This window comes from Crotalus tigris, unplaced genomic scaffold, assembly GCF_016545835.1.
Source record: "Crotalus tigris isolate CLP2741 ecotype Arizona unplaced genomic scaffold, ASM1654583v1 scf7180000018923.2277400, whole genome shotgun sequence".
In the NCBI taxonomy this organism is placed as follows: Eukaryota; Metazoa; Chordata; class Lepidosauria; order Squamata; family Viperidae; genus Crotalus; species Crotalus tigris.
Window position 1 is genome coordinate 1,385,631 of NW_024097276.1, and position 26,629 is coordinate 1,412,259.

General features: G+C 34.8%; 1 protein-coding gene across 1 annotated transcript in view; it reads right to left on the minus strand.

Annotated features, from left to right (window-relative positions):
• Positions 1-898: 898 nt before the first annotated feature.
• ATP1B3 (ATPase Na+/K+ transporting subunit beta 3) overlaps positions 899-26,629 on the minus strand; it is a 30,206-nt gene continuing 4,475 nt past the window's right edge. Inside the window, exons 2-7 of the mRNA XM_039357433.1 lie at positions 16,817-16,945; positions 14,980-15,093; positions 11,028-11,212; positions 9,853-9,903; positions 3,601-3,687; positions 899-2,217 (exon numbers count right to left, since the gene is read on the minus strand). Coding sequence (XP_039213367.1) covers positions 2,047-2,217; positions 3,601-3,687; positions 9,853-9,903; positions 11,028-11,212; positions 14,980-15,093; positions 16,817-16,945 — 737 coding nt within the window. The 3' untranslated portion in view covers positions 899-2,046. The remainder of the gene's footprint in view (positions 2,218-3,600; positions 3,688-9,852; positions 9,904-11,027; positions 11,213-14,979; positions 15,094-16,816; positions 16,946-26,629) is intronic.

The following is a 26,629-nucleotide window of genomic DNA, read 5'->3' on the forward strand; positions in this document are numbered from 1 at the left end:
AATAGTGAACTCATTCATTATTCCTTCCTTGCCCCTGAGAAATACAACTTCGCCCATCTCTTTCAGAGATGATACGTTATATTCTAAGCAGCCAATATTAGTTTATATTCATAGCCAGAATTCTTTTTCCAAACTTATTGGCATTTTGATTCAATTTACCTCATGTTTAGGCTACTTTCTGTTATATCAAAAGGCAGAAGTACTTAAAATATTACCTTTGAACAAAAATCCAAAGATCCTATCACATTCCAAATAGTCTAGAAAATGATCCTGATTTCTCAATAATGCACAATATCTCAAGCTTCACTGTTTTATCCTAATACTTGACCTGCTCAAGTCTATACCTATGTGGAACCAACAATGTTTTTCACAACATAGATAAAAGTTCCAACAGGCCAATAGCACATACAACAATTCAAAGGCTCATCAAAATATCTGATACAGCATAAAAGGATAGGAGTTTGATCCCTTTCTATTCTTTCTCAGATCTCCTAGACCAGGATGAGAAGATACTGCAACATGTGAAAACAATTATTTAGTTATAGCAGAAAGCTGCATTCTTATACATGCATTAGAAACCTTCTGTTTAAAAAAAAAACACCAATAGCAAATCATACAACATTATGGTTCTTCTTTAACTGCAAGAGAATTTGATTTCTTTTTGCTAGTCACTAGCTTATTTCATTGGGTCTCACCAGGCCCAAATTCATGTATTTAATCTTTCTAGATTGGTTCTACCTTCATTGAATTTCTTTTCTAGCTAACTTGGATATGCTCAGTATGGAACTTAAATACTTAAAGACAATTGAAAATTTTTCCTATCATAACTTGTTCCATTAATAGTGTTGTTTTCATTGTTATGTTATTGTTATTGTTTTTAAAGAAACAAATGATTGCATAAAAATTAATAGTGTATTTTAATGCACATTCTGAACTGCTTATTTTTAATTCTTAAATTGTCTGGAGTGAAGAGAAAAGAAGAAAGAAACATCAGTAACATATCCTGGAATATGGAGAGGTTTTTAAAATACATCTTGAAATGCAGAGGATATTCTTTGAAGTGTTTCATTAGCCGGAACCATAACACCTTAACAGAAAGGATGCTTAATAGAAAAAAACCTAAATTTTAAATACTACTTACAGAAGACAAAATCTATCTGAAACTATATAAATTAAACAAAGGAATATTTAATTAGGACAGTCATTACTGAGTTTTAAAATGTTTAAACAGGCATTTCTCCATTCTGGAATATTTTTTATTGAAAATTGTACTTCTAGTCCCATATTGTGAGGTCTTTTTTTTATTTCAAGCAGCTTTGTAATACGACTGTTACCAAATCTCTAAACCATACACATTGTAAAGGACTTGTTTCATATTGATAATTCTCAATTAAAAAGTTTTAAAAAGTGACATTGTATTGGTTTTATCTGTGCTTCATTAACACAATTTTGCAACTGAAATATCAAATCTAGATCAAACATTGCATATACACACAATACTTGCACAATAAGCACAACATCTATTTCAGTATTTAAATAATGTCAAAAATCAATGCTAACACTTAAAATCCACATAAAGCTTCCCACTAACTCCCATCCCGTATAGGATTTAAGGCATCTCTGCACAAATTTAATTCACGGTGTTGGATTGGATAGTCTGAAATATCTTACCTCTCACTCTAAGATCGTGTTCGTATTGATATGATAGTTAACCAGTGTTAAACCAATACAATATTTACATAGCGCAGCACATACATTACAGACACTCACTTGGGGATAAAGCCCACATTTTGAACAGGTCAAAGACCACCACGATTACATGTTTGGAATCTATTTACAGGTCACTAAAATGATTATATCTGTACAGTGGTCCAATAGGCAAAGCATGATGGGCAGTTATATTGTGACAAATTGAAATCATGATTTGGAAGCACATTATGCTACCCCAAATGCCTTGTTCCACTCTAGGTTTCTTACGGGTGGTCTCATCTTTCAGAATGGCAGGTCCTGCTGACATGATTGACTTTTTGCTGACATTGGTGACTTTTATTCAGATACCTGAAATTTGAATGAAACCCGTCCCAGAAACTTGTCTCGCTCATCATTATTTCTTATGTTGCTTGCTCCCATCATCTTGCATTCAATGGTTACATCTTCTTTGGCACTGGTTGTATTAAATGCTAGCTGAATAGCCACCAGTGGCTGTAAGTAGTCAGGCTGGTTCAAAAGAGGCAGAAATAAAAATTGATTTTTTTTCCAGTACAAAAATAGATTTAATATAACTAAAACAAGTAGTAACTGGTTAAAAACCAGGCATTTGAATTAGACCAAATACATATTAGTTCAGTAGAATTTTTTCAAGTAAACATGTACAAATATACTCAAGTTATTAACTCCGTGAAAATAATCAAAGCTATAGCAAAAGGCAAGTAGGAAAGGAAAGAAACATCAGCCATCCTAAGAAACCAGTACTGTCAATCTTGGCTCCTCCAGAGAAGCTATTTAACCATTCTTGTGGTTGGACAAGTTAGGATCTTTGTAATACTAAGAATCAGGCTCATAAGTCTTCTCATTTTTCCTTTTTTACCATCCTTTTTTCTTGCACTATAGTGTTGTTCGTAAGTCACCCCTAAAATAGGAGTTCTGTGAGTTGTACTTGGAACCTTTTTAACTGAAGTGTAGAATATAACTATTTTAAATAAATGGAAATATAAAATGAAAACAAGTATGTGCTATTTAATTTTTTCCTACAATTTTGACTGTCAAAAGACTTTTTTTTAGAAAGATTTATCAGATATTAGTATCTGATTACAAAAATGTAATCTAATGGGGGTACATAGGAATTATTTTGCAGGTTAAATGAATACATGAAAAAGAACAAGTTGCTCATTTGTAAAATGTTTCTTCAGTGATCATCTTTGTATTCATATATGCTTGCATGCCTTCTAGAGTGATTTGGACAGGGTCTCTGTAATTACTGTCCTCTGAGTTTACAAGATTAAGAGGGAAACAATTCATATCACTTCTAGGCCCAACTGGATGATAGAGATCACTTTCTCTCTCATGTTTACTGCCTGCTCCTTTGTACACTAAGCCAGGGTCAGATCCCCATTGGAATAGGAGCTATTGCTGCTTCTTCGCTAGAGCCTAGTGGTTTCTACACCAATGCAACAGCAACAAAAGACTCCCAATCTCCATGCCCTCTTACTCGCACAAGCCAACGTATAATGTATCCTTATGAAAATCCTGCTGATGTGTTACAAGGTAAGAAGGGAAGGCAAGATAAGCTGGGTCAAACAGATAAAAGTAGTTTTTCTTTTAAAGAAACCATTCAAAAGCTAAGGCTTCTCTATAGGGATAAAGACTCAGAGCTCCAGCAAAACCAGATTGCTTTGCTCACAAAGCAGAAGCTGGGAATTGGGCCAGCCCCTCCCCACTTCATAGAGAGGCAGTGAACCCTGCCTATTTGCTCCAGAAGGAGGGAGCATCCCACAGCTGCACATACTAATTTTTAGAAGAATGCAGTTGAGTAGAATGACACTATTAGCAATGAACATGAACAAAGTAAATTCATCAGACACAGAATTAAGACATACTCACATGTAGGCGTTTTCCATAATATGGGAAATACATCAAATCAAATGTTCCATTAGCAGGAAAATAACTTATTGTAGCCTTGCCTTCTTCCTAAAAAGAAAAAAAAATATCAAAGATAAATGTAACACTATTTTTTCATGTGGAGTACATGGACAAATGTGTAACAAGAATTTTAAGAGCCAAGATTTATTCAATTGCCTATTCAAAGTATAATAAAGTAAACTATGAATTAGCAATACTAGGGAAAGACCTAGATGTGTCATATAAAAAATAAAAAATAATCAGTTAATCAGCAAAAAAATCATTTTAACAACATTACATCTATACCTTAAACCTATATAAAAATAAATAGGAAATATGTTACTATTACAACAATATAATTTTGCCATACTTATTTGAAAAGTATTGTCTAGCAAGCTTTTAAAGTCTGCTCCAATTTCTTTATGAACATCTCCTCTTAAACTCAAATTGACTAAAAAACATCTGTTAGGAGAAAATATGTTTCATATTGTGGAAGTCACCCTTCAAATATGTCAAATTTACAGAACAGCTTTTGGGGAAGGGAAAACTGCCCCTAATAATTGGAAATTCACACCTAGGTGTATTTTACACTGGAGAGAATGGAGAGTTTCATCTGTACCATTTGACTTGCTAAGTTTGAGAATTAGGATCCGAATGCTTCAGGAAACTAGACAAATGTCATTTAAGAGCCCAATTCATAACTTGCTGATAGTTTAATATCAAATATCACAGAACAGATAATCAAAACACTAGGTATTAAAAACTCTGAAATACAATTTTAATCAAAACCAAAGACAAAACCATTCTCTTCTTCAAATAGGTTGATTTGAGACCTCCAATTATGTGCCAAATAAGGATACACAGCACCTTATAAAAGTGTTCAACCAGATTCCTCACTTTTGAGCATCTATATATGAAATCTTACAGCAGTTATCAATGAAAAAGAAAATACCACCATTAATACAAGAGTATTAATGTAGCCATAATAGACAATTTGCAGTGTATACATTTTTTTAAAAAAACATGAATTTTAAAATTTCAGAGAGAATTTTGATAGAACCATTAATTGATTTAATTTTTATAGTTAATTATTATTTTAATAAAAATGCCTGGCCTTTATTTATTAAGCAAATTTATTCCCCTGCCATCTTGCTAAATGACTCCGGGCAGTTTACAAATAAAACAAATTCTGTTCAAGAGAAATTAACTTGACTTTGGGAGGTAAAGCTACAAGAACAGGTAGTCCCTGACTTACAACCATTCATTTATTGATCGTTCAAAGTTACAATGGCAATGAAAAAAGTAACTTATGACCATTTTTCACATTGTCTCACTAAGCAACAAAACGTTTGGGCTTAGTTGTGTTCATGTCAAGGATTTTCTGTATATCAAGTTAAATTAAGAATAAAGTATATTTTGATGTGTAATTCTATGACTATTATTCAATAATAATAATAATAATAATAATAATAATAATAATAATAATAATAATGAGCAAAAACAACAGAATAAGACTGCCTGCATTGAAGCTTGTTCCAAAGAAACAGCTAGCACAACCATTAAAAGATGCAAATACTGCAATAGCAAGTATAAGCACCAATTCACTGCAAGAAACAAACCAACTAATGGACAGCACAGCTGCAGTTATAACTGAATACCTGGAATGCAAAATCAACAAAGAAGAAAAACAAACAGTGCACCACAAAAATGGAAGGTTAGACTAGAAAATAAGATCAGCAAGTTAAGATCACATGCAAGCAAGCTAGAACAGATGAAAGAAAAGAAGCTGAAGAACAAGAAGACCAAAGAATACCTAATCAAGAAATACCACTGAGAAACAAGGAAGATCAAGGAAGCATTGGAAATAATAAAGCAACAAATAACAGCTATAGCCAGGAAAATCAGTAGATATGAAGCTCGAATTGCAAACTATAGGCAAAACCTCCAATTTCAATCCAATCAGAAATGTTTCTACCAATCCATCAATGGAGAACCTGCAAGGAATCAGTCAGTACCTGACAAGGAAGAAACAGTGCAGTTCTGGAAGCAGATATGGGATAACCCAAAGAAATACAACAAGGATGCGGCTTGGTTAAAAGAGGTGGATGCAAATAAAACAGAAGTTGAAATGAAAAAACTAGTAATAATAACAAAAATGGTAGAAAAAAAAGCAAGGAAAATCAAAAATTGGTCAGCACCAGGTGAAGATGAACTGCATGGGTTTTGGTTGAAACATCTAACTGTTATACACCCACTCATTGCCAAGCAGTTCAACAATATACTACAAGGAGGAGAAATTGAAAAGTGGCTAACAATTGGGAAAACCTACCTAATAATGAAAAATCCAGCAAAAGGGGCAACACCAGGCAACTACAGGCCAATTACCTGCTTACCAACAACTTTCAAATTACTAACTGGTGTGGTAGCTGATGCATTACAACAGCATCTAGTTGAAAACAATCTCTTTCCACCTGAGCAGAAAGGAAACCACCCCAATAGCAGAGGAACAAAAGATCAACTCCTAATAGAAAAAATGATCTTGGAAAACTGCAAGAGAAGGAAGACCAACCTGAATGTGGCATGGATTGACTACAAAAAGGCATTTGACTCTCTGCCACATGATTGGATAATAAAGTGCCTAGAAATAACAGGAGTCAGTAGAAACATCAGAAAATTTGTGCAAAGATCGATGGCACAATGGAAGACACCGTTGCAGATCAATGGTGAGAGACTGGGAGAGGTTAATATCAAGAGAGGAATATTTCAAGGAGATTCATTGTCACCATTACTATTTGTTATTGCACTGTTTCCTCTGTCAACAATACTGAATAACTCAGGACATGGCTATCAAACATCTAAAACATCTACCAGACTATCCCATCTCCTTTACATGGATGATCTGAAGCTGTACGGAAAAACATCATCTGAAATAGAATCGCTGCTCAACACTGTCTATATATATAGCCAAGATATTGTTATGGAGTTTGGCTTGGACAAATGTGCCACACTTACTATCAAACAAGGAAAAGTAGTGAAAACTGAAGGAATCAAGATGCCCCACGAAAATAACATTAAGAGTCTGGATGATGAAGATTACTACAAATACTTGGGTATCCTTCAAGCTGACAACATCAAGCACACTGAAGTCAAGAAAAAGATTAGAGGTGAATACATCAAGAGAGTGAAGAAGATCTTAAAATCCAAACTCAATGGAGGAAATACCATAAAGGCAATCAACACCTGGGCGATCCCAGTCATTAGGTACACAGCTGGAATAGTGGACTGGACTCAAGCAGAACTAAAAGCAATGGATAGGCAAACCAGAAAAATAATGACAATGAATCATGCCCTTCATCCACGCAGTGACATTGATAGACTTTATCTACCAAGGCAAATAGGTTGGCGTGGAATGCTACAAGTACATCAGATGGTTGAAGAAGAAAAAATGGCTTTGGAAGAATATCTGGAGAACAATGATGAAGATTCACTGAAATTAGTATATCAGGAAGGCTTACTAACTACTGGAGAGACCAAACTGGCCTACAAGAAAGACCAAATGAAGAACAGAATAGAGGCATGGGAAGACAAGCACTACATGGCCAATACATGAAAAAAATAGCTGGGAAAGCAGATAATAATAAAACCTGGCAATGGCTAAGAGCAGGAAAATTGAAGAAAGAGACCGAGGTATTAATTCTGGCTGCACAAGACCAAGCCTTAAGGACAAATGCATACAAAGTCAAAATTGAGAAGACAGCAACAGACAGTAAGTGCCGCCTATGCAAAGAAGCTGAAGAAACAGTGGACCACTTGGTAAGCTGTTGCAAGAAGATTGCACAGACTGATTACAAGCAGCGGCATTACAAAGTAGCAACAATGGTGCATTGGAAGATCTGCAAAAAATATCATTTGCCTGTAAGCAAAAACTGGTGGGATCATAAAATTGAGAAAGTCATAGAAAATGATAAAATTAAACTGCTCTGGGACTTCAGAATTCAAACAGACAAGCACCTGCAACATAACACCCCAGACTTAACAATTGTCGATAAGAAAGACAAAAAGTCTGGATAGTGGACGTGGCAGTGCCTGGAGACAGCAGAATAGACGAGAAAGAACTGGAGAAGATAACAAAATACAAAGACCTACAAATAGAAATAGAAAGACTGTGGCAAAAGCAAGCAAGGGTAGTACCAATAGTAATAGGCTCCTTGGGTGTAATCCCAAAACAACTGGAGCACCACTTGAACACCATTGGCATTGACAAATTCGCTATTAGTCAATTGCAAAGGCGGCCTTACTAGGAACTGCTTCCATCCTGCGACGATACCTGTAATACCATCAAACATCCACATCTGCCTATCCCAGGTCCTGGGTAAGGACTCGATAGGTAGACAAAATGCCAAATCCAGTCTGAACATCTGGCTGACTGTGCGATGATCCATAATAATAATAATAATAGTAGTAGTAGTAGTAGTTGGAAGGGACCTTTGAAGTCATCTAGTCCAACCCCCTGCTCAGGCAGGAAACCCTATACCATTTCGGACAAATGGCTGCCGAGTCTCTTTTTTTTATTATTATAAATTTTGTTATTATTAACCCTGTATTCTGCTCTGGGAAGTGAAGGGAGGGGGGTTGGGGGTGGGAGGGTAAGGGGGGGGTAAAGGTAGTATAGACAATGGTTGCTTATGAAATTTTACTTTAAAATTTTATTGTATTTTTATAATGTTTGTATGTTAAAAAATAAAAATTTTCAATAAAAAAAAATAAAAAATTCAAGAATAGAAAAAATTCTATCAGAAAGAATTTTGATCAATGGGAGCCATATACTAGCCCAATCACATGGAGTAGATGTCACATTTCAAATAGGAATTTCATAAAAGCTGGTGCCACAACTATGAGCAATGTTATGGCAACTAATGCATATATTAGTGAAAATATATACTGGCATTTAGCTGAAAAAGTATCAAAGATACAATACTGTACAGCTGCATGCAATATCTGCTGGTCTGAGGATTACCACAGGTTTTGCACACCCTGCAAAAGATTATATTCCAAAAGTAAGCAGAGGGAGGCATTTTTTGAGGAGTGTTTAAAGAATGACATGGGTGTCTAAAGCCACTATCGTATGACACAATGGAATAGGCTAATGATAGGTGTTCTTTCTGGGGGCTTCCTTCTTTTAGAACAGCTGCTTCTCAGGCAAGGATGATTTGTAGGTGACTCTAAAGCGTGGAAAGGGATGCTGGCTATAGTATTATTTTTGTTTTGGTTTAATAAATGTAAGTACAGAGGAAAGATTTTTAAAATAATGCAAATACAGTTATATTCAACAATATTTCAGTATATAAGATGCATTTTGATTTAGATAACGTGCATATATGACAAGATTCAATACATTCCTCTTTTCAGCATATTTTAATAAAAATAAAATTTAATAAAATAGTCAGAAGTGTGATTCAAACCACTTAATTTTGGTTTTCCTAATAGGATCACAACAGATGATTGCACATGCACTCTACACTCACTTGCCTTTTGATAGTTTTAGTACTGTATGACCCCCACAGTTCAAATTAAAACAACACTAGGTGGACATTAAATTGAACATCTTCATCTTAATGAAGTTTGGCAAATATTATAACAATTCTAAATGGGACATATATTAGAGTGGAAAGCATCAGTGTGTGATCTTGAAACCCAAATTCTTTCAAATATATAAATCAACAGATATTATATAAATTGGAAAATTGCCCAGAGTCATGCAAGTGTGATAGGCAGTATAGAAGTTTGATAAATAAATAAAAATAAATATTTTTTCTTTAAAAATACAAAAGTGTATGATAAAAATCATCTATATAAAGGGAAACATTTAAAAAATATATAACATTTATTATGAATACATTCTGAAAATGATAGAATGCTTACAAGTGAATAATTTCACAGTGCAAACACTAAGATTTCATATTCTGCTTCAGTGCTCATTTTCTTACCCATCATAAAAATATTGCAGCATGGAGAGAAAAACAAAATGCTGGTTATAAAATGAAATAAAACAAAGAGCAAGTAATAATGAAGAAACCGTATCTTTTTTAAATGGAGATTGTAACATAAATTTTAAAAATAGTGAGCTGAAATCTAGAATACAAGGAGATAACATAATTAAGGCTACTTTATGTTGAACCACTTTCCTCTTTTAATAACAAAAAAGTGGGCACATTTTTATTTTAAAATGCTTACCTTAGAATTACACTCTAAATATGGTTGTCCACGAGGCTTTAATCCAATTATCTGAAATGTAGAAAAAATGTTATACAACTTGGAATGGAATAATTATTTAAAATAATTCAAATAAATTAAGTAGCACTTTCTGATAGTCCAAGTTTTTAATTTTAATATAATGAAACTATAATTCATTATATGAGTATTTTTGCAGTATAACTTTACATAGAAATTATTGTGTCCCATATTAGAAATCAGTATATTCAAAATATAAGGTAATACTAATGAAAATCATTTTTCAACCACATCAAAGCTGTTTATTTTCAGTACATGAATGGATATCCATAATATTCATATATGTATAATGTCCTGTGACTACTAGATATATTTATGTTGAACATATAAACAAAACTTGAATTTTATAATAATCTCAGTTAGGATACCCATTCAGTTCAAATGGTTTTGTAAGGTAAACAAATATGCATCTTATCCATTAATTACATTATGTCTGCATTTGTTGGTAGGCAAAAAGTTCTCAGCAAGGAAGGAAAATAATGATCATAATGCAGATGTAGGTGTTTTAACGTAATCCTGTTTTAAAATACACTCACAGAAGTACACAAGAACGTTTTACTTCCATGTGATGATTCCAGCAACAGCCGTTTATTATTTCAAATTAGGCACATAACATTAACGGCTGAATCCAGAAGACATATACAAATAACATGTCACATAATGCATAGTTAATTGCTTAACAAATGAAATATTTAACTGAATACTGTGTATCGTTCTGATGAACATTTCTGATCAGTAGATAAACTCTTGCATGATATACTTATGTGAGTTGTTCTTTACTGGTTCATTATTTGTTCAGACCAAAAACATACAACTGGAATTTTACTTTTATAAGCAAAAATGTGACATCATTTCTAAGCAATTGGGAATGGTAAAATGCCATCCAACTTTAACATAAAAGGGCTGAATTAAAAACTCAAAGCAGGCAGGCAAAATCTTTTCCATGAGCTCAACATAAAAATCAGTAAAGGTCAGAAAAGAAGGAATTCTAAGAGCATCCAGAAACATACACAGAAATTTACCTTCAAGCAAATACTATCCAGCTGCAAATTTTGCACAACAGTTTCCGCAGGAAAAACTGAAAGCCTTATGAAATCCAAAAGAGTAACTGAACTTACTCTATTCATTTTTACAATAACACATGGTGTTCCTTTGTCATAACCAAAATTTTCATCTTGTAGTCCAGAGCAAGGTCCCAGGCTATCACGATTAAACTGGCACGCCGATTTATTTACAGAATTCTGGTCAAAGAACTTCCCTGGAGAACACCGAATGTTTCTGGTTTGCTTTGATTCATTATATGCTAGAAAAAACAATTCAGTGCATGACATTAACTATTTAATAAATATACAGACTAAAGAATCATTTAGCAAATGAAAATCTTTGGAGAATATTCATTTCCAAATTTTGAAAAAATATTACTGCTCAGAGGTGTTCAACTTGTCAAGAGCTAGGAGCCACTTGAAGCCTGAACACAAATCCAACTCCAAAATTCATGCATTTAGGGAATTACCAACAAGAAAAAAAGCAATTCAAAGTGTTGCAAAACAGACAGTTATAACCAGATTAACTCTCAAACACTGCACAACATTTCCTTTAATGACTACACTAATTGAAAGTTTCTGAGAATTCAAATAGTTAGGATAGCATTTTTTTTCTTTCAATGTTTGATTCATTGTACTTTCCAAAATACAGTGGATGCTTTCTATGGGCTTGGGTTTTTTTTTGTTCATAATAAAATATGCTATTAAATCTGTCTTTAATTTTATTTGGCATAGAATACATGGTCAAAGATAAGCTGAACTTATATTTTAATATAATAGAAGTGATCATAGCATCACTTACCACCTTTTTATTAACAGAAATCCAAACGTTTAGTAAATTTTGTCCTGAATTTACAACTTGAATCTTGTGCCATAAATACAGTTAACAGTTGAGAAAATTTCTCTTCAATTAATCTCAGACTTCAGTATATCTAAATCCACACTGTAGACAATTTTACACCATTTCATATCTTCACACAAACTTTGGCATAAAGGTACCATACTGATCCATATGCTGCATTACATCTCTTTTGTAAAATTGTTCCAGCATTTTCTTGAACAGAAAAATTCTTTTATAACCAAGAAGCAAAACATTTCTCTGTATATTAAGACATTCAGTTTATTCAAACAACTAAACCTGCCTGCAAGGTATTCTAGTTTCAAAACCAGAACTAACTTTTCAAATATATATAAAAAAGAACTAACAGTTTGCTTCACACAAAAACAATATTTTGTACAAGAAATCTCAAAATTATACACATTAAGATTAAAAAACTTTGTTTCTATATTTGACTGTGATTATGTTTTAAATAGTTCTCTGTATATGAAGCTAATAAATCTATTTTAAATGGAATAGTACTGAGCAAAGTAAATCAATAATTTTTTTAGAATGAAATTTCTCCAAAATTATTTGCTGACATAATTTTGGCAACCAATCTTTCTTTTTCTGAAATATATCACAACTATGCAAGAATAATGCACGTAGACCTCACTTAACATCCATTTGTTCAGTGGCTATTTGAAGTTATGATAACATTAAACAATGGGACTTATGACCAGTCCTTGAAAGAGTTCCGCCTGTTGCTGCATCTGCTTGGTCATATAAATAAAATTCGGACCCATGGGCTTTTATGGCCATCTTTGGCCATCCACCTACCTGCTACCACCACTGTCTCTTGTTGCACTGCATTACTGTACCAGCTGGGGTCTTCTTTCCCACTGGTGCAGCTGGGGTTTCCCTTATGCATCAGCCAGGGTCCCCATTGGCACCCTGCCTTCCCTTTTTTCACAAAAGAAAATTCTGTGCAGAGCACGAACGGAGGCCCTGTTCAGGCCCTGTTCTGCTAAAGGAAGCCCTGGCCCAGAAGGCAAGACAAGCCCCAGCTGCATTGGTGGGAAAGAAGGCAGAATGAAAGAAGCCGCCCACTGATACAGTGTAGTGTGTGGTGCAGTGGGCATCTTGGCGGCAGGGGCAGCTGGCAGCAGGTGACCAAAATGCAGAGACTGGGGAGGAGATAGGGGAATGGGGTGAGCTGAGATGGAGTCAAACCCTTACATTTCCCCCAAAATGGTTTGGATCTGGATAGGTCTTTACCTAATGACTGTGTAGGATTCAATGAAACTAGGATTGCTAAAACTGCCATCGCTAAGCAGATATAACTTAATGCCTGTATTGCCTAGCAATGGAATTGTCAGTCAATTAGAGTCATTAAGTAAGGACTATCTGGACATAATATCTATTGATTCTTTTTAATGCATTGCAAATGCTTTAGTTTTTATATGTTGATTATCTACAGCAGACATGTTTAACCCACAGCTGTGGCCCCACAAGACAATAAAAATATTTTTAAAAATAAAGGAAATTTGTTATTTATATACATTAACTATATTGTATATTTTATATGTGACCCAAGACAATTCCTCTTCACTCAATGCAGCTCGGGCAAGCCAAAAGGTTGGACACCCATGATCTACAGCCTTAAATCACTGAAAGCGTTCTCAGACATTTGACTGTGGTATTCAACAAAAATTTAGATTTCAATTTAAGCCACTGCTATATATTTCAGTAACCATATTAACTGAAGTTTGCAATATAAATCTCTTGCTTTTAGTTCAATTATTCATTTTTTTCCACATGAGAATGTAGAGTTCTGCCACATTTTAACTATGGATTCTGGTGAACGTATGAAGTTGTAATATAGAGCAGTTTTCATGCTTATCGCAAAGTTCTATATTTTTTTCTTTAACAGATTTTGTGGTTTCAATATCTGAAATATCATATTTGCCAATATCTAATGTAGAACACACGCTGTGGTCTGAGCAATCTATTTCTTCCAACATAAGTAATCCTGTACTTAATGTCAATTAAAGGAGTATTTTCACATTTGCACTTTCTTACCAAAAAGGCACCTGTAATCACTGAAATCTATTTCAGTTCACTTCTTTTTAGTTTGCTTTCTGTCCTCTATCTTCTTTTTCTTTCACTTTTTTCTCTCATTTACCTTCTATTCATCTCTTCTTTCACCTTCATAATGCCACCGCCTTTGATACTTTTGTTCATTTTTCTGTATTTTATCCTCTGACAATTGCTCTTTTGTTCCACTTTCTGTCACCTTTCCTTGCCCTCTGACCTTCCTCTACCCTCTTACTTTCTCATGCCTGCAACATGTAAAATACAAAAATATGAGGGCGCTCAGACACATTAAGTTGACTGCAGCCAAACTGAGTATCTGCTTTCAAGGAAGTTCTGAACCAAGTTTCCGATGCTGATTCTATGCATTCTCACATGCCTTCCTTGCTCTTTTCAACATTTTCCTATGTTCCCTTTTCAATTAAGTGCTGCAGCTCTCTACACATTTATTTAAAGTAAGCTCCTCTGAACAGTGTGCAATTCACTTTTCCATAAATATGCACAGGAAACAGTGACAGTATCTTGCCTGAGAAAGAATTCTACACACTACTACACTTGATCTTAGCCAAAAGGCTGAGAAGCCTACAGAAAAGTTTAATATCTTATCTCTGTATACTTTTGGTTAAACTGATCAAATGCCTACTGCATAATAAATACAGCTTACAAAAGCCTATAATACAGAAGGGATGAATGTGATTTTATTATCTTAATTGCCCTTTTTTCACAGTCGCCTTTCATTAAAAGTTTGTTAACAGACTGAATATATACATCAAAGATATTCATAAGTAGAGCAACAAACAATTTCACATTTTCACATCAAGCCATAGGTTAATAGATATTCATCTTAGCAAATTTAATATTAATAGTCAATTTAACTAATCTTCCAAAAGCTCCCCCAAAATTCTTTTTAGCAGAATGTAAAAAAAAATTGGCCATATTTTAAATTCAGGATCTTTGGTTTTCAGGTATCACTAAGTCTGATAAACCTAAAAAAAAATCCTAATCATCACAAAAATAGCTGCTTTTACCAACAATTATTGTTAGTGCTAGAAAAACATTACAAGGACCCTTAGTAGTTTATATAAATTTCTTGGAAAAGAGCGAAAGTATACATACCTCCTAGAAATTTATGAAGGGCTTCTACATAACGATTATAATTATAGTTTTCTGAGTTATTTTTGCTTATTGAAAATTCCAACGCAGTTTCTGGTTTTGGTGAAATCATTAGTCCTACAAAAATAAAAAGCTAATTGTTCATCCAAAGTATCCCACAAAAATGATAATTTCTAAATGTATAAAAATAGTTTGAAGAAATATTTTAAGAACTGGGTTTTACATAATTGCATAAGATTAAATAGCTAAATCTTTTATTTTACATTAAATTACAAAGGATTTCATCACTGTATCACTGAATCAGCTAAATTATTTAACACTTACCCTGACAAAGCAAAATTTACTTTTTTAGTATGGTTCCCCAATCAACACACAATTCTGAATAGTTAAAAAGCAATAAAATAACTAACCTCACAATTAAAAATCAGGCTTATTCAATACTTAGGCTCAAAGTAAAACTGGGTTTTTATTGTCTTAAGAAAGGCTAGCAAGGTCAGAATCATTGACAGAGTAAGTGTCTGACAAAGAAGTGTGCTTCTTGGATCCAGCACTGTTTAATAAAGAGGAGCCACTTTCTATCATTTTATATATTGTTCTATATTTTTGGCTGAGATATAGCAAAACTATCCAAGAAAATTCTCAATCCATTAATAACAAGTAGGACTTTTTACTGGGTAAATTTTCTAGTGTACCTTATGGCTCAAGTTGCAGGGTGCGACTATTTTAGAGGCTGTCTGATATCTGTCATAGCATGTGAACCATCATACATAGAATTATACTTAATATGGCTATTTTGTTACAATAGACATCAATCCTTTGTTAACACTGTCTATATGAATAAGTGGACAACTGAAGTCAGAGAGATGGATGCTGAAGTTATTATTAAATTGTAAATTTTAATCTGAAATGAGGAAATTCTTAAATCAATTGCAGGAGTGTAATCATATTAATCTTATTTAAATGAAATCAACTTGGGTTTTTGTCATGATTCCATCCATTATTCTTTGGAATACAGTCTTCAGGAAGTAGCTCAAAGGCTCACATGAATCTCAGCATGAAGAAAGTTGAACATATGTGACCTGTATTTCTATAATCCAGATTTTATTTTAAATCAGTACATTAATAAAATAGTTGTCTTTAGCTATGGCTTATAATTTCAGTTAAGGTTTTATTAAATTTTTAAAAACTTTGCCCATTTAGGCATGCAACCTGTAAATGCCTGTAAATGCCTGTATTAATTTCATGATAAACATATATGAAGAAGTCAAATCTAATGATCCATTCAGAAAATGTGTTTAAATGTAGAATATGCACTGAAGACCTACATTAATCAGAAATACATTCAAACAATTAATTTACTACAACAGTGGGTAGTACAGAATGACTAGAATGACACTCCAGTTTCCTTCCCTTACATATCACCATCTCTACAAAACGTCTTTTCTGCAAGAGCCCCTGATTTGTGCAATATCGTTCCCCAGGGTTTCCACAGGCTGCATTCTTTTGCTCTCTGGAACACCATAACAACTGGTTTACCCCCCCAACTATTGGAATAGGGTGAGATTGGAGCTGGAGATTGTATCACTGAATTTTATTGGAGAATGCTGCTTGAAGCGTCCTGTTTTGGTTTTACTGGTTTCTGTATTGTTGTGAGTCATGCAGAGTTATATTTCATAAGGTGAGAGGCCATTATAAAATATATTTATTTAAAATAAATAATCAGTACAAAAAGAACTAGAAATTCATTATTATGATTACATGGTAAATGTTGAGATAATTAATGTAAGTAAAATACCTTTTCTATTAATTTATTTTGATAATTTCATTTGGACATATTTACCTGGAAAACGAATCCGGTCACGATACATGGGTATATCTCTACTTAATGTCTGGAGCATAACCCACATTGTGAATGAGAAAAGTGCGGCTAAGAAGCCATAGAAGACGAGATAAAATAGCAAAATTAAGCCTAAAAAAATAAAAACAGTAAAAAATGTAAACAAAACATGCACTGAATAATTTAGTTTTGTCACTTACATTGCAAAGACTGACAGCCAGCTGAAGTCTGGCATAATATGAGACTCGATATTATTTTAAATAACATTAATATTATTTAGCCAAATAATTCAGTTTTGAAATTGATTTCTCTTCTAAATAATACTTGCTTCCTAAAAGAAAGTTATGTTAATCAGCTGTACAAAAAAGAGAATTTTACGGTACTTTCAAGATTCAATGTATCTGATTATTACACATTGTGAAATCTCATATAATAATAAAACTGATTATTATTGAGGTTGCTCTAAATGGTTTTGTTTTAAAAACAAAGACCAAGATGTTTTTTTCTCCTCATAGATGCAAAATCAACATTACACAAACCTTGTTGATTAAGTGATCCTATTTCCAAGATATGAATTTTGGAAGAGAACTTATAATTAAACCTGCTTGTGGCAACAGAACACAATTAACCTGGCACAGCAATACAATTATATTGTATATGACTGTTGTATCAAAGGCATAAAAGAGGAACATAGAGCTAATTTGCATCTTATGGCTTTCATAACAGTTGTTCCCATTGCCTGTATCAAAATAATTACAAGTAATATTATGTGATTAATATCTATGTTAAGATTGTACAAGGATTTCAATAAAGAGATAAGAAGGAAACAATATGCGTATCAAAAAGCTGCAGCCCTAACATATCACCATAACTGTTTTAAAACGTAGAAAATATTGAGCTTCTTGTCTAATTTGCTGCTGAAAATCTAATATGCTTATTCTAACATTATTCATATGTGTGCGCATGGGGGGCTCCTTGGAGAAGTATAATGAACTCTGCAAAAATGGAGTCAACAACCACGGCAAACTGGTCAGTAAAGACTTTCAAGAGCCTTCCCAGATAAATCAGACAGGAAACCAATTAAATGAACTAATGCTACTTTATTGCAAGGTTACATTAACACAGTGGTTCTCAACCTGTGAGTCGGGACCCCATTTGGGGTCAAACGACCATTTCACGGGGGTCGTCAAACCATGCTGTCCGCCATTTTTTTCCTTTTCCCTAGCTGTCCTACTCCCTCTTATTGGTGGCCACACCCACTTGGGGGTTACCACAACATGGGGAACTGTATTATGGGGTCACGGCATTAGAAAGGTTGAGAACCACTGCATTAACAGAATCTTGTAAGTCTGAAAGTCCCACTGCCACTAACTTGGTCTATTAGGGCAGGTCCCTCTTAAGTTTCTTCCTCTGACTGTTAAGCCATTAGGGCTCCTGCTTCTCTTGTCTGATTGCCTACCTAGGCAGCACCTCCTTCCCTCATTTCCCAAGGTCATCCACATATTACATTATAGTTCCTGATTTCAGTAATTGCTGGGATTTTCAAAATGTAGTAATATCAGAAATATTTGAAGAATGGAGCCAGAAATATGTCAGTTATGATTTTTATATGGGTAGATTATGTTCAAAAGATGTCAATAAAGGAATGACAGATGTGGAACAAATTTTATCTGACAAGACAGAAAAGTAATTACAAATGGAATTGGAATTATAAATGGATTCCAAGAGAATGATTTGCAAAAGGATGCTTTACTGCAGGCATGTCAAACTGCTGGCCCACGGGCCGGAGGCGTCACGCCGAAACCGCACCTACCCCAATGACAGCAATGGGGAAAAAGTAGCGATATGTCACACGACGTCATGTGACATCGCAAGTTTGACATGCCTGCTTTACTGGCTATACCAGGGGTTCCCAACTGGGGGTGCGAGACTATATTCCAAGGGGTGCAAAAACATGGGTTTAGAAGTTTTAAAATTATATGCATAATTCGTTATTTTGAACTTTTGTAAGAGATGAGAGAATATATCAGAAGCGTTCTAGGGGTGTGGAGTATAGAAAAGGTCGGGAGCAGCTGGGCTGTACAAAAGAAACTGCCTGATGATTTAAAATTAAAAGGGAAATACAAATGATAAACCAAGAGAATGACCTTGTAAATGTTTTTACTGTATCTACAAAAGAGGCTTGTTAAAGCCTTGAAGAAATTTGTGATGGGATAAAAAATTGAATAGAAATTAAACCCTACAAAAACATTTGATTAAATTAAAGACTAAGATTGTTGGGGATTAAAGGAAGAAACATAAAGTTGGTTTATTTAACCAAGATAAAAATAAGACTTTTTTTTGTAAATTTCTGACAATCCTTTATGGATTTTTTGCTGACACCAGGATTTAAAAATTGATATTTTATAGATTTGCTTATAGACAAAGGATGAGATATGGAATGAAGAAGTATCTGTTTGTAATCCTAGGCATTAGCCAACTCTTCATCCCTGGAAGATGAAGAGTTGGCTTATACTTGTTGTGATGAGGGTTGGAAGTAATTTTTCTTTATTATATTTACTATACAACTTTGCACTGAGTACCAGAATCAAACTCTAATCACGGTCACCTCTTAATTGGACTACTATACTACACTTTACACAGGCCTGAACTTGAAAAGTATTTGGAAGTTTCAACTGGTACAGGCAATTATGTGTCATGCAAGGCCATACAATGAATAAATGAACAATTATACTATTTGATTCATTTGTTTAACTGGGTTCTCTTTGTCTAATTTTAAGATTTGTGCAATCATATTTATTCGAAATACTAAAAAGTGAAAAAAAGGAAAAGGGTTCACAAACTTTTAAGCACCACTATTATATCATGTATCTGAAAAATTATTCCATAGCTAGATTGAATGAAATCTAGCTGTGAAATTATACTAGTGGGAAAATATCATTTTTTTTTCTTCACTGGCATCTATTCAGGAGTATATCAGAAGATCAGTTCTGTCTTTTACATTTTAGGGAATGGGGAGAAGAGGATTGCTTGATAACATCCTGCAATGAATTTGAAAATTAGTGTCGGTTCTGATTTAGATACTACTAATAGAATAATAAAATTATATCACCATTAGTGTATTTTAATGGTATATTTATTAAACTATTTATATTTTCATTTACAAAGCCAGAAAATATGAGATGGTAGGATTGGTAAGATACAGTATACAGCAGGAGCTGGCTAAATTTGTATGGCCTCCAAAGCTTAACAGAATGAAGTCAGGTTAATAATTTGATAAAACATAATCATAAGTAAGCCAGGACTTTGCGCACCAAGTAGTAGGCTAGACTGGGAAGTAAAAAAAAACCCTCAAAAAAATAAGAGCAACCTGTTTCTACAATGGTGATCAAAGAAGTCATGGTCATCTCAAAGGAGACTTGATTTTGACTGCTAAATACTTCACTGCGAGAAATGCAACATTTTGCAAATTTAAATAGCTATAAAACACTGTTGAAAAAACTATTCTAAATTACACTGTGAAATATTGGGGAATTTCTATCCTATCTCTAATATTGCATTATTTCAAAAGATGCAAAAACATATAATGTTTTTAAGAAGCCCTGTTTGACCCAAAAAATAATGAATTTGGGCAAATTCTGGGAGACAGTGGAGGATAGGGGAGCTTGGTGTGCTATGATCCATGGGGTTGCAAAGATTCAGTATACAGCAACAGGTAGCTAAAATTTGTATTTCCTCAGAATTAAATCAGATTAGTAATTTGATAAAACATTTAGCAACTGAACATGTTTGTCACAATGACCAATAGTATCCCCTCAGGGCTTCATTTTGGCCACTGTATTATTTAATATCCTAAAATTAGTGGGAAAATCATCTGGGTCACTGTGACACTGAACTTTTTCCATTCTCACTCATCTAGGGAAATTGCCCTAGGTCACTGGCTAGAAATGGTAATAGTTTGGACAACAATTATGAAACTGAAACTGAATACAATAAAACAGTGGTGGTGGTGTTTGTAGAATTTGTAGAATTGTAGAAACTGAGATTCCACCTAATTTGGATAGGATAATACTTACAGTTTGGAAATTAATCTGCTTTGAGACCTCATGTGTGCAAAGAGAAGAAATATTCATAAATTATATTTCAGTTGTTTGTTAATACTGTGTATCAGATGGTTGAGATTGCAGTGTAAGTATACATTCAGTGTTTCCTAACATAATCCATAATATACTCAACATGAAAAACCAGGCAACACAATGGTAATATTATAGGATCTCTTATAATGGATCCCCTTCTAAGCTAATAATTTTGCCATCCAACAAGACATTACAATTGTCTGTATATTAAATTTAATCATATAAAATCAGAAATATCACTAGAAGCCAAGATCACAAGACTACATCTGATTTACTTTGGCCATGCCATGCGTGAAAATCATTGGAGAAGTCAATGAAGGGGCAAGCAAAGAACTCACTGGCTTGATACCATCAAAGTTGATAGAAAAATGAACATTCCACAACCGAAAGCTGTCCTTGACAGGGCATCATGAAGAATACTTGCCAAGAGTCATACACAACTGAATGGATTGTAGTAGCAGTATGTTAAATTTAAATTAATATTGTACTAAACAATGGATCAGAGGACCTCAACAATAAGCTGAAAGTCAAATAGGCACACTACTGTACTTTCTATGTTCCTATGTTTTTAAGGGATCTGCAGGGACACAAAAAAGCAGGCCCAAGTTCTGTGGTATCTCCAAGAAGCAGAATACTGCTGTCACAGAAGGTGGAGAAGGCCCTGTGAGACCCAGGATAGATGGACCTCATCCTGCGCTATACCTCACAGGGCCTCCCCACTCCTGAAGCACCCATATTCTGTTTAACAACTGCACTGGGGAAAGTAGGATTGGAGACTGTTAAGTGATGTGATTATGTGTTCACCTCACTTAACAACCATCATGGCTTGTGAATGTAATGGGCAAGTTACCTATGCATTCTTCCATCTTCTCTTTTACATGAAACTATTCATGCAAACAAAAGTTCAGAAAGTTGAGCACAACAGAGTTAGAACTCTAGCAAGTCATTCCGTCATTTTATTTTGGTCATTGCCCAGCAAATTCTGTAACAACTATCATACACTGCATATATAAACAAGTATGCTCCTAAGTGACAAACTTTGCCCTTGCATTTAATATCTATATTCTTTTCTGTAACATATTAATAATATTAGTAAATTAGAGTGGCTAAGATTTTGGACTAGAACAGGAAAGATCAATATTCAATTCTTAGTCATGGAAATTCAGAGTGACCTTAGGTTAATCACCATTTCTCAGGTCAATGTTATTTCAAGAGAAAGTACATGTGTTCCCTTTGGCTCCTGGACAAAAGATGGTATTGCAATCAAATTAATAAATAAAGCATCATAAAATAATACTAACAGTAAGTTAACTAAATAAAATAATGTAAATACTTTATAATTGTATCAGCAGACAAAATATTAAAAAGTCTATATTAGATTTTTTTAAAACTAAAGAACACTAAAAAGCAAAAAAAAAAAAAAAACAACTCCTGTCAAAGCCATCCGCTTTTCCTGTGGTTGTAGAAACTGAACTAAAGGCTTCTGAAAAAGCTCTTAATAAACAGATGTAAAGCAGAGAAGGCAATTTTTCAGGTAGTTGTTCAAGACTTTGTTGTCTAGTCCTATACTCCACAAATTGTTCCTAATCTCCACTGTACTCACCATTACATGTAGCGTCCCTGATTCTGAACAGTGTGAGAACTTGTTCCTGATATTTAAATGCTGCATAAGAAATGCTTCTCAACAAGATAGATATCCTACCTTTGTTTCTTACATGTAATGACATGAATATAGTCTCAAGAAGAATAACAGTATTTAGCCAATCATAGTTGGACTTTGAAGGTAAGTAAGATGATTAGTATTTGGTTGGGAAGCCATTTTGGAATTCCAGACTATTAGATAAACTAGTAGTTGAAAATATCTCAGAGGAAAGCAGTGCAAACAACGTCCATAATATTGCTAAGAGAACTGCATGGATGCAATCACCAAAAGTTGACCTAAACATAAGTGATACTTTCCTTTTATTTTATGAATAGTTATCTTCTGTTTCATTCAAAGTTAGTACTTCAAAATTCTAGTTTCTTCACAAGAATTCTGACTATATACATGTTGTGATGTGAATGCTAATTTATTTGTCACATTCTTTCAAAGTAGCATGAAAATGATCTATCTTTTTCAGGATTAGCAAGACTTTCAATTTTCTTCACACATCTCGGACCACACAGAAAGCAGGATATCAAGCTAACCCACTGCCAAAACGACAGAAAACTCCCTCCTTTCAGTTGATGAAATCTTATTTTGTTTCATAATCTAATCAGGATCTATAAAACAGGATACAATAATCATGTTGCTCTTTTCCCAGTGCAATAGATGATTCTTAATGAGAGAATCTCATTATTGTGACTGTTATCCCACAACTTTTGAAGAATTAGAAGTATTTCTTTGCTCTTTCTTAATAATAATGGAAGCTAAATGAAAAAAAACTGTCTTTGCTTCCAGTTTGTTTTTGCCTCAAAGGTTGAATACTTTCAAAATTAATGAAATTCAGAATAAAGAAGCCATGGAACTTTCCAGCTGAATTTTATAACACAAAGAGGACTTACAATTTTCACCATATTAGGAAAATTTCCCCTGTGTATCAGTGGAGAAATCCAAGTGCTTCTAAAATCTAACCTGTAAGTTTCAAAGTCACAATTCTTCATCACTGGAGATAAATCTCACTATACTCAAATGTACTTTAATTCTAAATAGGCATATGCAGGATTGATGTTAGGAGGTAATCCGAAAATAGCGCTAGCTTGTTTTTTCCCAAACAATACTTTATTTGCTTGGAGATGACCCTTTGGAGCTTAAGGATGTTCAGTTCCTATGGGAACTCTCCAGAGGCTATATGACTCAAGACTGATTTAATGTTGGTCAACGGTGAAGACATTATCTATTCTGAAATGTCAGAATTTAAAGTTTTAATTATTTTTGTGTTTTGTGCAAACAAGCAAAGGCCCATCCGTGGGATTTAGACAGCATGCGAAATTACCCCCCCTCCCAGTCCACAAACCTGTCTCCACGGAACTGGTCCCTGATCCCTGGTGCCCAAAAGATTGGGGACCACTGTTTTACGGTGGTTTGATCTATCTCAACACATATGACATGGCATGTAATTAATGGGAAAAAAAGTAAAAAAATGAAAAAATGGTGTTAAGCAGGAACAGCTGTAAGCAATTGCTTAGCACATATAAATATTCATATGTGAGTTAGAAACACCATAGCCAATAGCTCACTGGTATCCTCAACTTACAACTGTAATTGAATCTGTAATTACAATTGTAAATCATTGCACTGGTAAGTGAAGTCACGTAACTGGATTCTAAGTTATGACTTTTTTATGACAGTGTTTAAGAGATTCTATTTTCCCAGTGGGCATTTTTTTCCAGAAACCAGCATAAAACACTACAAATCATGGTCACATGACCTTGGGACGCTGCAAAAATATATGAAGATGAGCCGGTGGTCAAGTCCCAGAATGTGATCACGTGACCGCAGGTGTGTATGTGTGGCTGTCGTAACTTTGAATGATCATTAAGTAATGATAATGATAAGGTAATAAGTCAAGAAAATACAGTAAAAAATAGCATTCATCTTTGCATTGTCTATAACAGGGATTCTTAACCTGTGGCCCACGGCCTGGTAGTGGGCCATAGCCTGCTGGCTACCAGGCTGTGGGACAGGCTGGCTAATGCATGCTCATGTGCACACATACCCTCACTTTTGTTAGCGCTGTGGCACGCAAAAACAGGACACCACACCACACAGCATAAAAATGGGCTGCCGCTGCACCTCAGGGCATGAAAATGGAGCACTGCCGCACCTTGGGGTGCAAAAATGGGATACCACCACCACGCCTTGGGGTGTGGAAACAGGCCACCGCCGCGGGGTGCTAAAATGGGGTGCTGCCGCAGCACAGGGTGCAAAAACAGGCCACCGCTGTGCTGCAAGGCACAAAAATAGCCGACAACATGCCGCGGGGTGCAGAAACAAGGTGCTGCACCATGCAAGAATGGGGCAGGGCTAGTGAGTATCACATGGGTGCTAGCCCTATCCCGTTTGCGATGTGCATGTGCTTATGGCCCCATGTGCGCACGCGCATGTAAAATGTTCCCCCTCCCCTTTCCTCCAGTCCGTCTACCGACAAAGGTTGGTGACCTCTGGTCTATAATGTATATGCTTTCTAACATTTATTTTCTGGCTTCCAGCTTAGGTATATAGGCAGTTGGTTAGAACAAGGATCCCCAAGGCCTGGTCTGCAGCCCAGTGCTGGGCTGTGGGCTGTTTGGAACTGGGCAGCAGAAGTAGTGGGCAAGCGTGCACGTGGGTGAAGGTGCATTTCTGAAAGTGGCACGCTTGCGTGCGTGAAACCATCCCCTCTCCCCGCCACTACCACGGCTGTCACCGCTACCTCCACCAGTCTGCCAAGCCGTAGAGGTTGGGGATTGCTGAGTTAGAAGCTTATACATTTTAAATTGAGCCTGTTAAAAGGTCGTGTAATTAGCAGGCATAAAGTTTAAGTATAGAAATCAACTACTAGGTAGGATCTTAGACAAATATTGAAACATATCTTATAAAATCAGGAGCCTGATCTCATGAATAGTAACTTATTATGGATGTGCAAAATTTGTCAATTCAAAAACAGACTGTCTGCCTCTAGAACATTCTGTTCTTGGGACAGTTCAGTAGTTTCCACAAATAAATCCTTCAAACCAGAAAAGGTTTGAGGCATTCTGGTCAAAACAGGCCTGCAGGACAGTTCTATCCCTGGAACACCTCGAGCAATTTCTGCTTCAAAAGATTTCCAAAAAGCCATTGAATGGCATGGTCCAGAAGGAGTTGTGGCAAAACCTAGAAGAAAATGTAACATTCAGCTTTCAAAGAATTTTGTACTTATTAAATACAAATCTTTGCTTCTCTTTTCTGATTTAGTTAAATAAATCTTTTCTTTCATTTGCATTTCTTTCAGGAATACTTCCAAAATAATCCAGTACAGCAATATAACTGAACTTTTAAAAACTGATTATGTTTATTTTGAGGAAATGCAGACCTCTCTCTTTGAGAACATGGAGGCAAATAATTAGAAGGCACCAACTAGAACAGGGGTGTCAAACTGCCGGCCCACGGGCCGGACGCGTCACCAGGAAAATGTGCCCACCCCATTGCTGGCAATGGGGAAAAAGCTGATACGTTGCGCGATATCACATGACATCGCGAGTTTGACATCTCTGAACTAGATCAACCACTTCATCACAGTGGGACCCAAATGAAAGCATGCACAACAGTTAGCTGCCTGAATATATTTAGTAACTAGGACCGTACTTCCTCTCAGATTAATTGGTTAGGACTGTACCATTTCTAATGTTCAGCTAAAATCTGCCCTGAACTTAAAACTATCTTTCTATGTTCTATAATCTGAAATGAGATAATATCATATACAGAATCTGACATTTTGTATATAAAGTACTCAGTTCTGCTATCTAAAGATATCTAGAATGGCATTTCTTTTTTGCAGCTACATCACATTGCTGATCCATATTCAAACTGTAATAAACTAATTCTCCACAATCTTTCTGAAAAGAACAATTTACAAGCCACACATCTCAGTCTATACCCATGAATTAGATTTTTCTTTTTTAAAATTAAGAATACAATCAATATTTATTTCACATTAGAATTGTTTGCAGTTATGCTTTT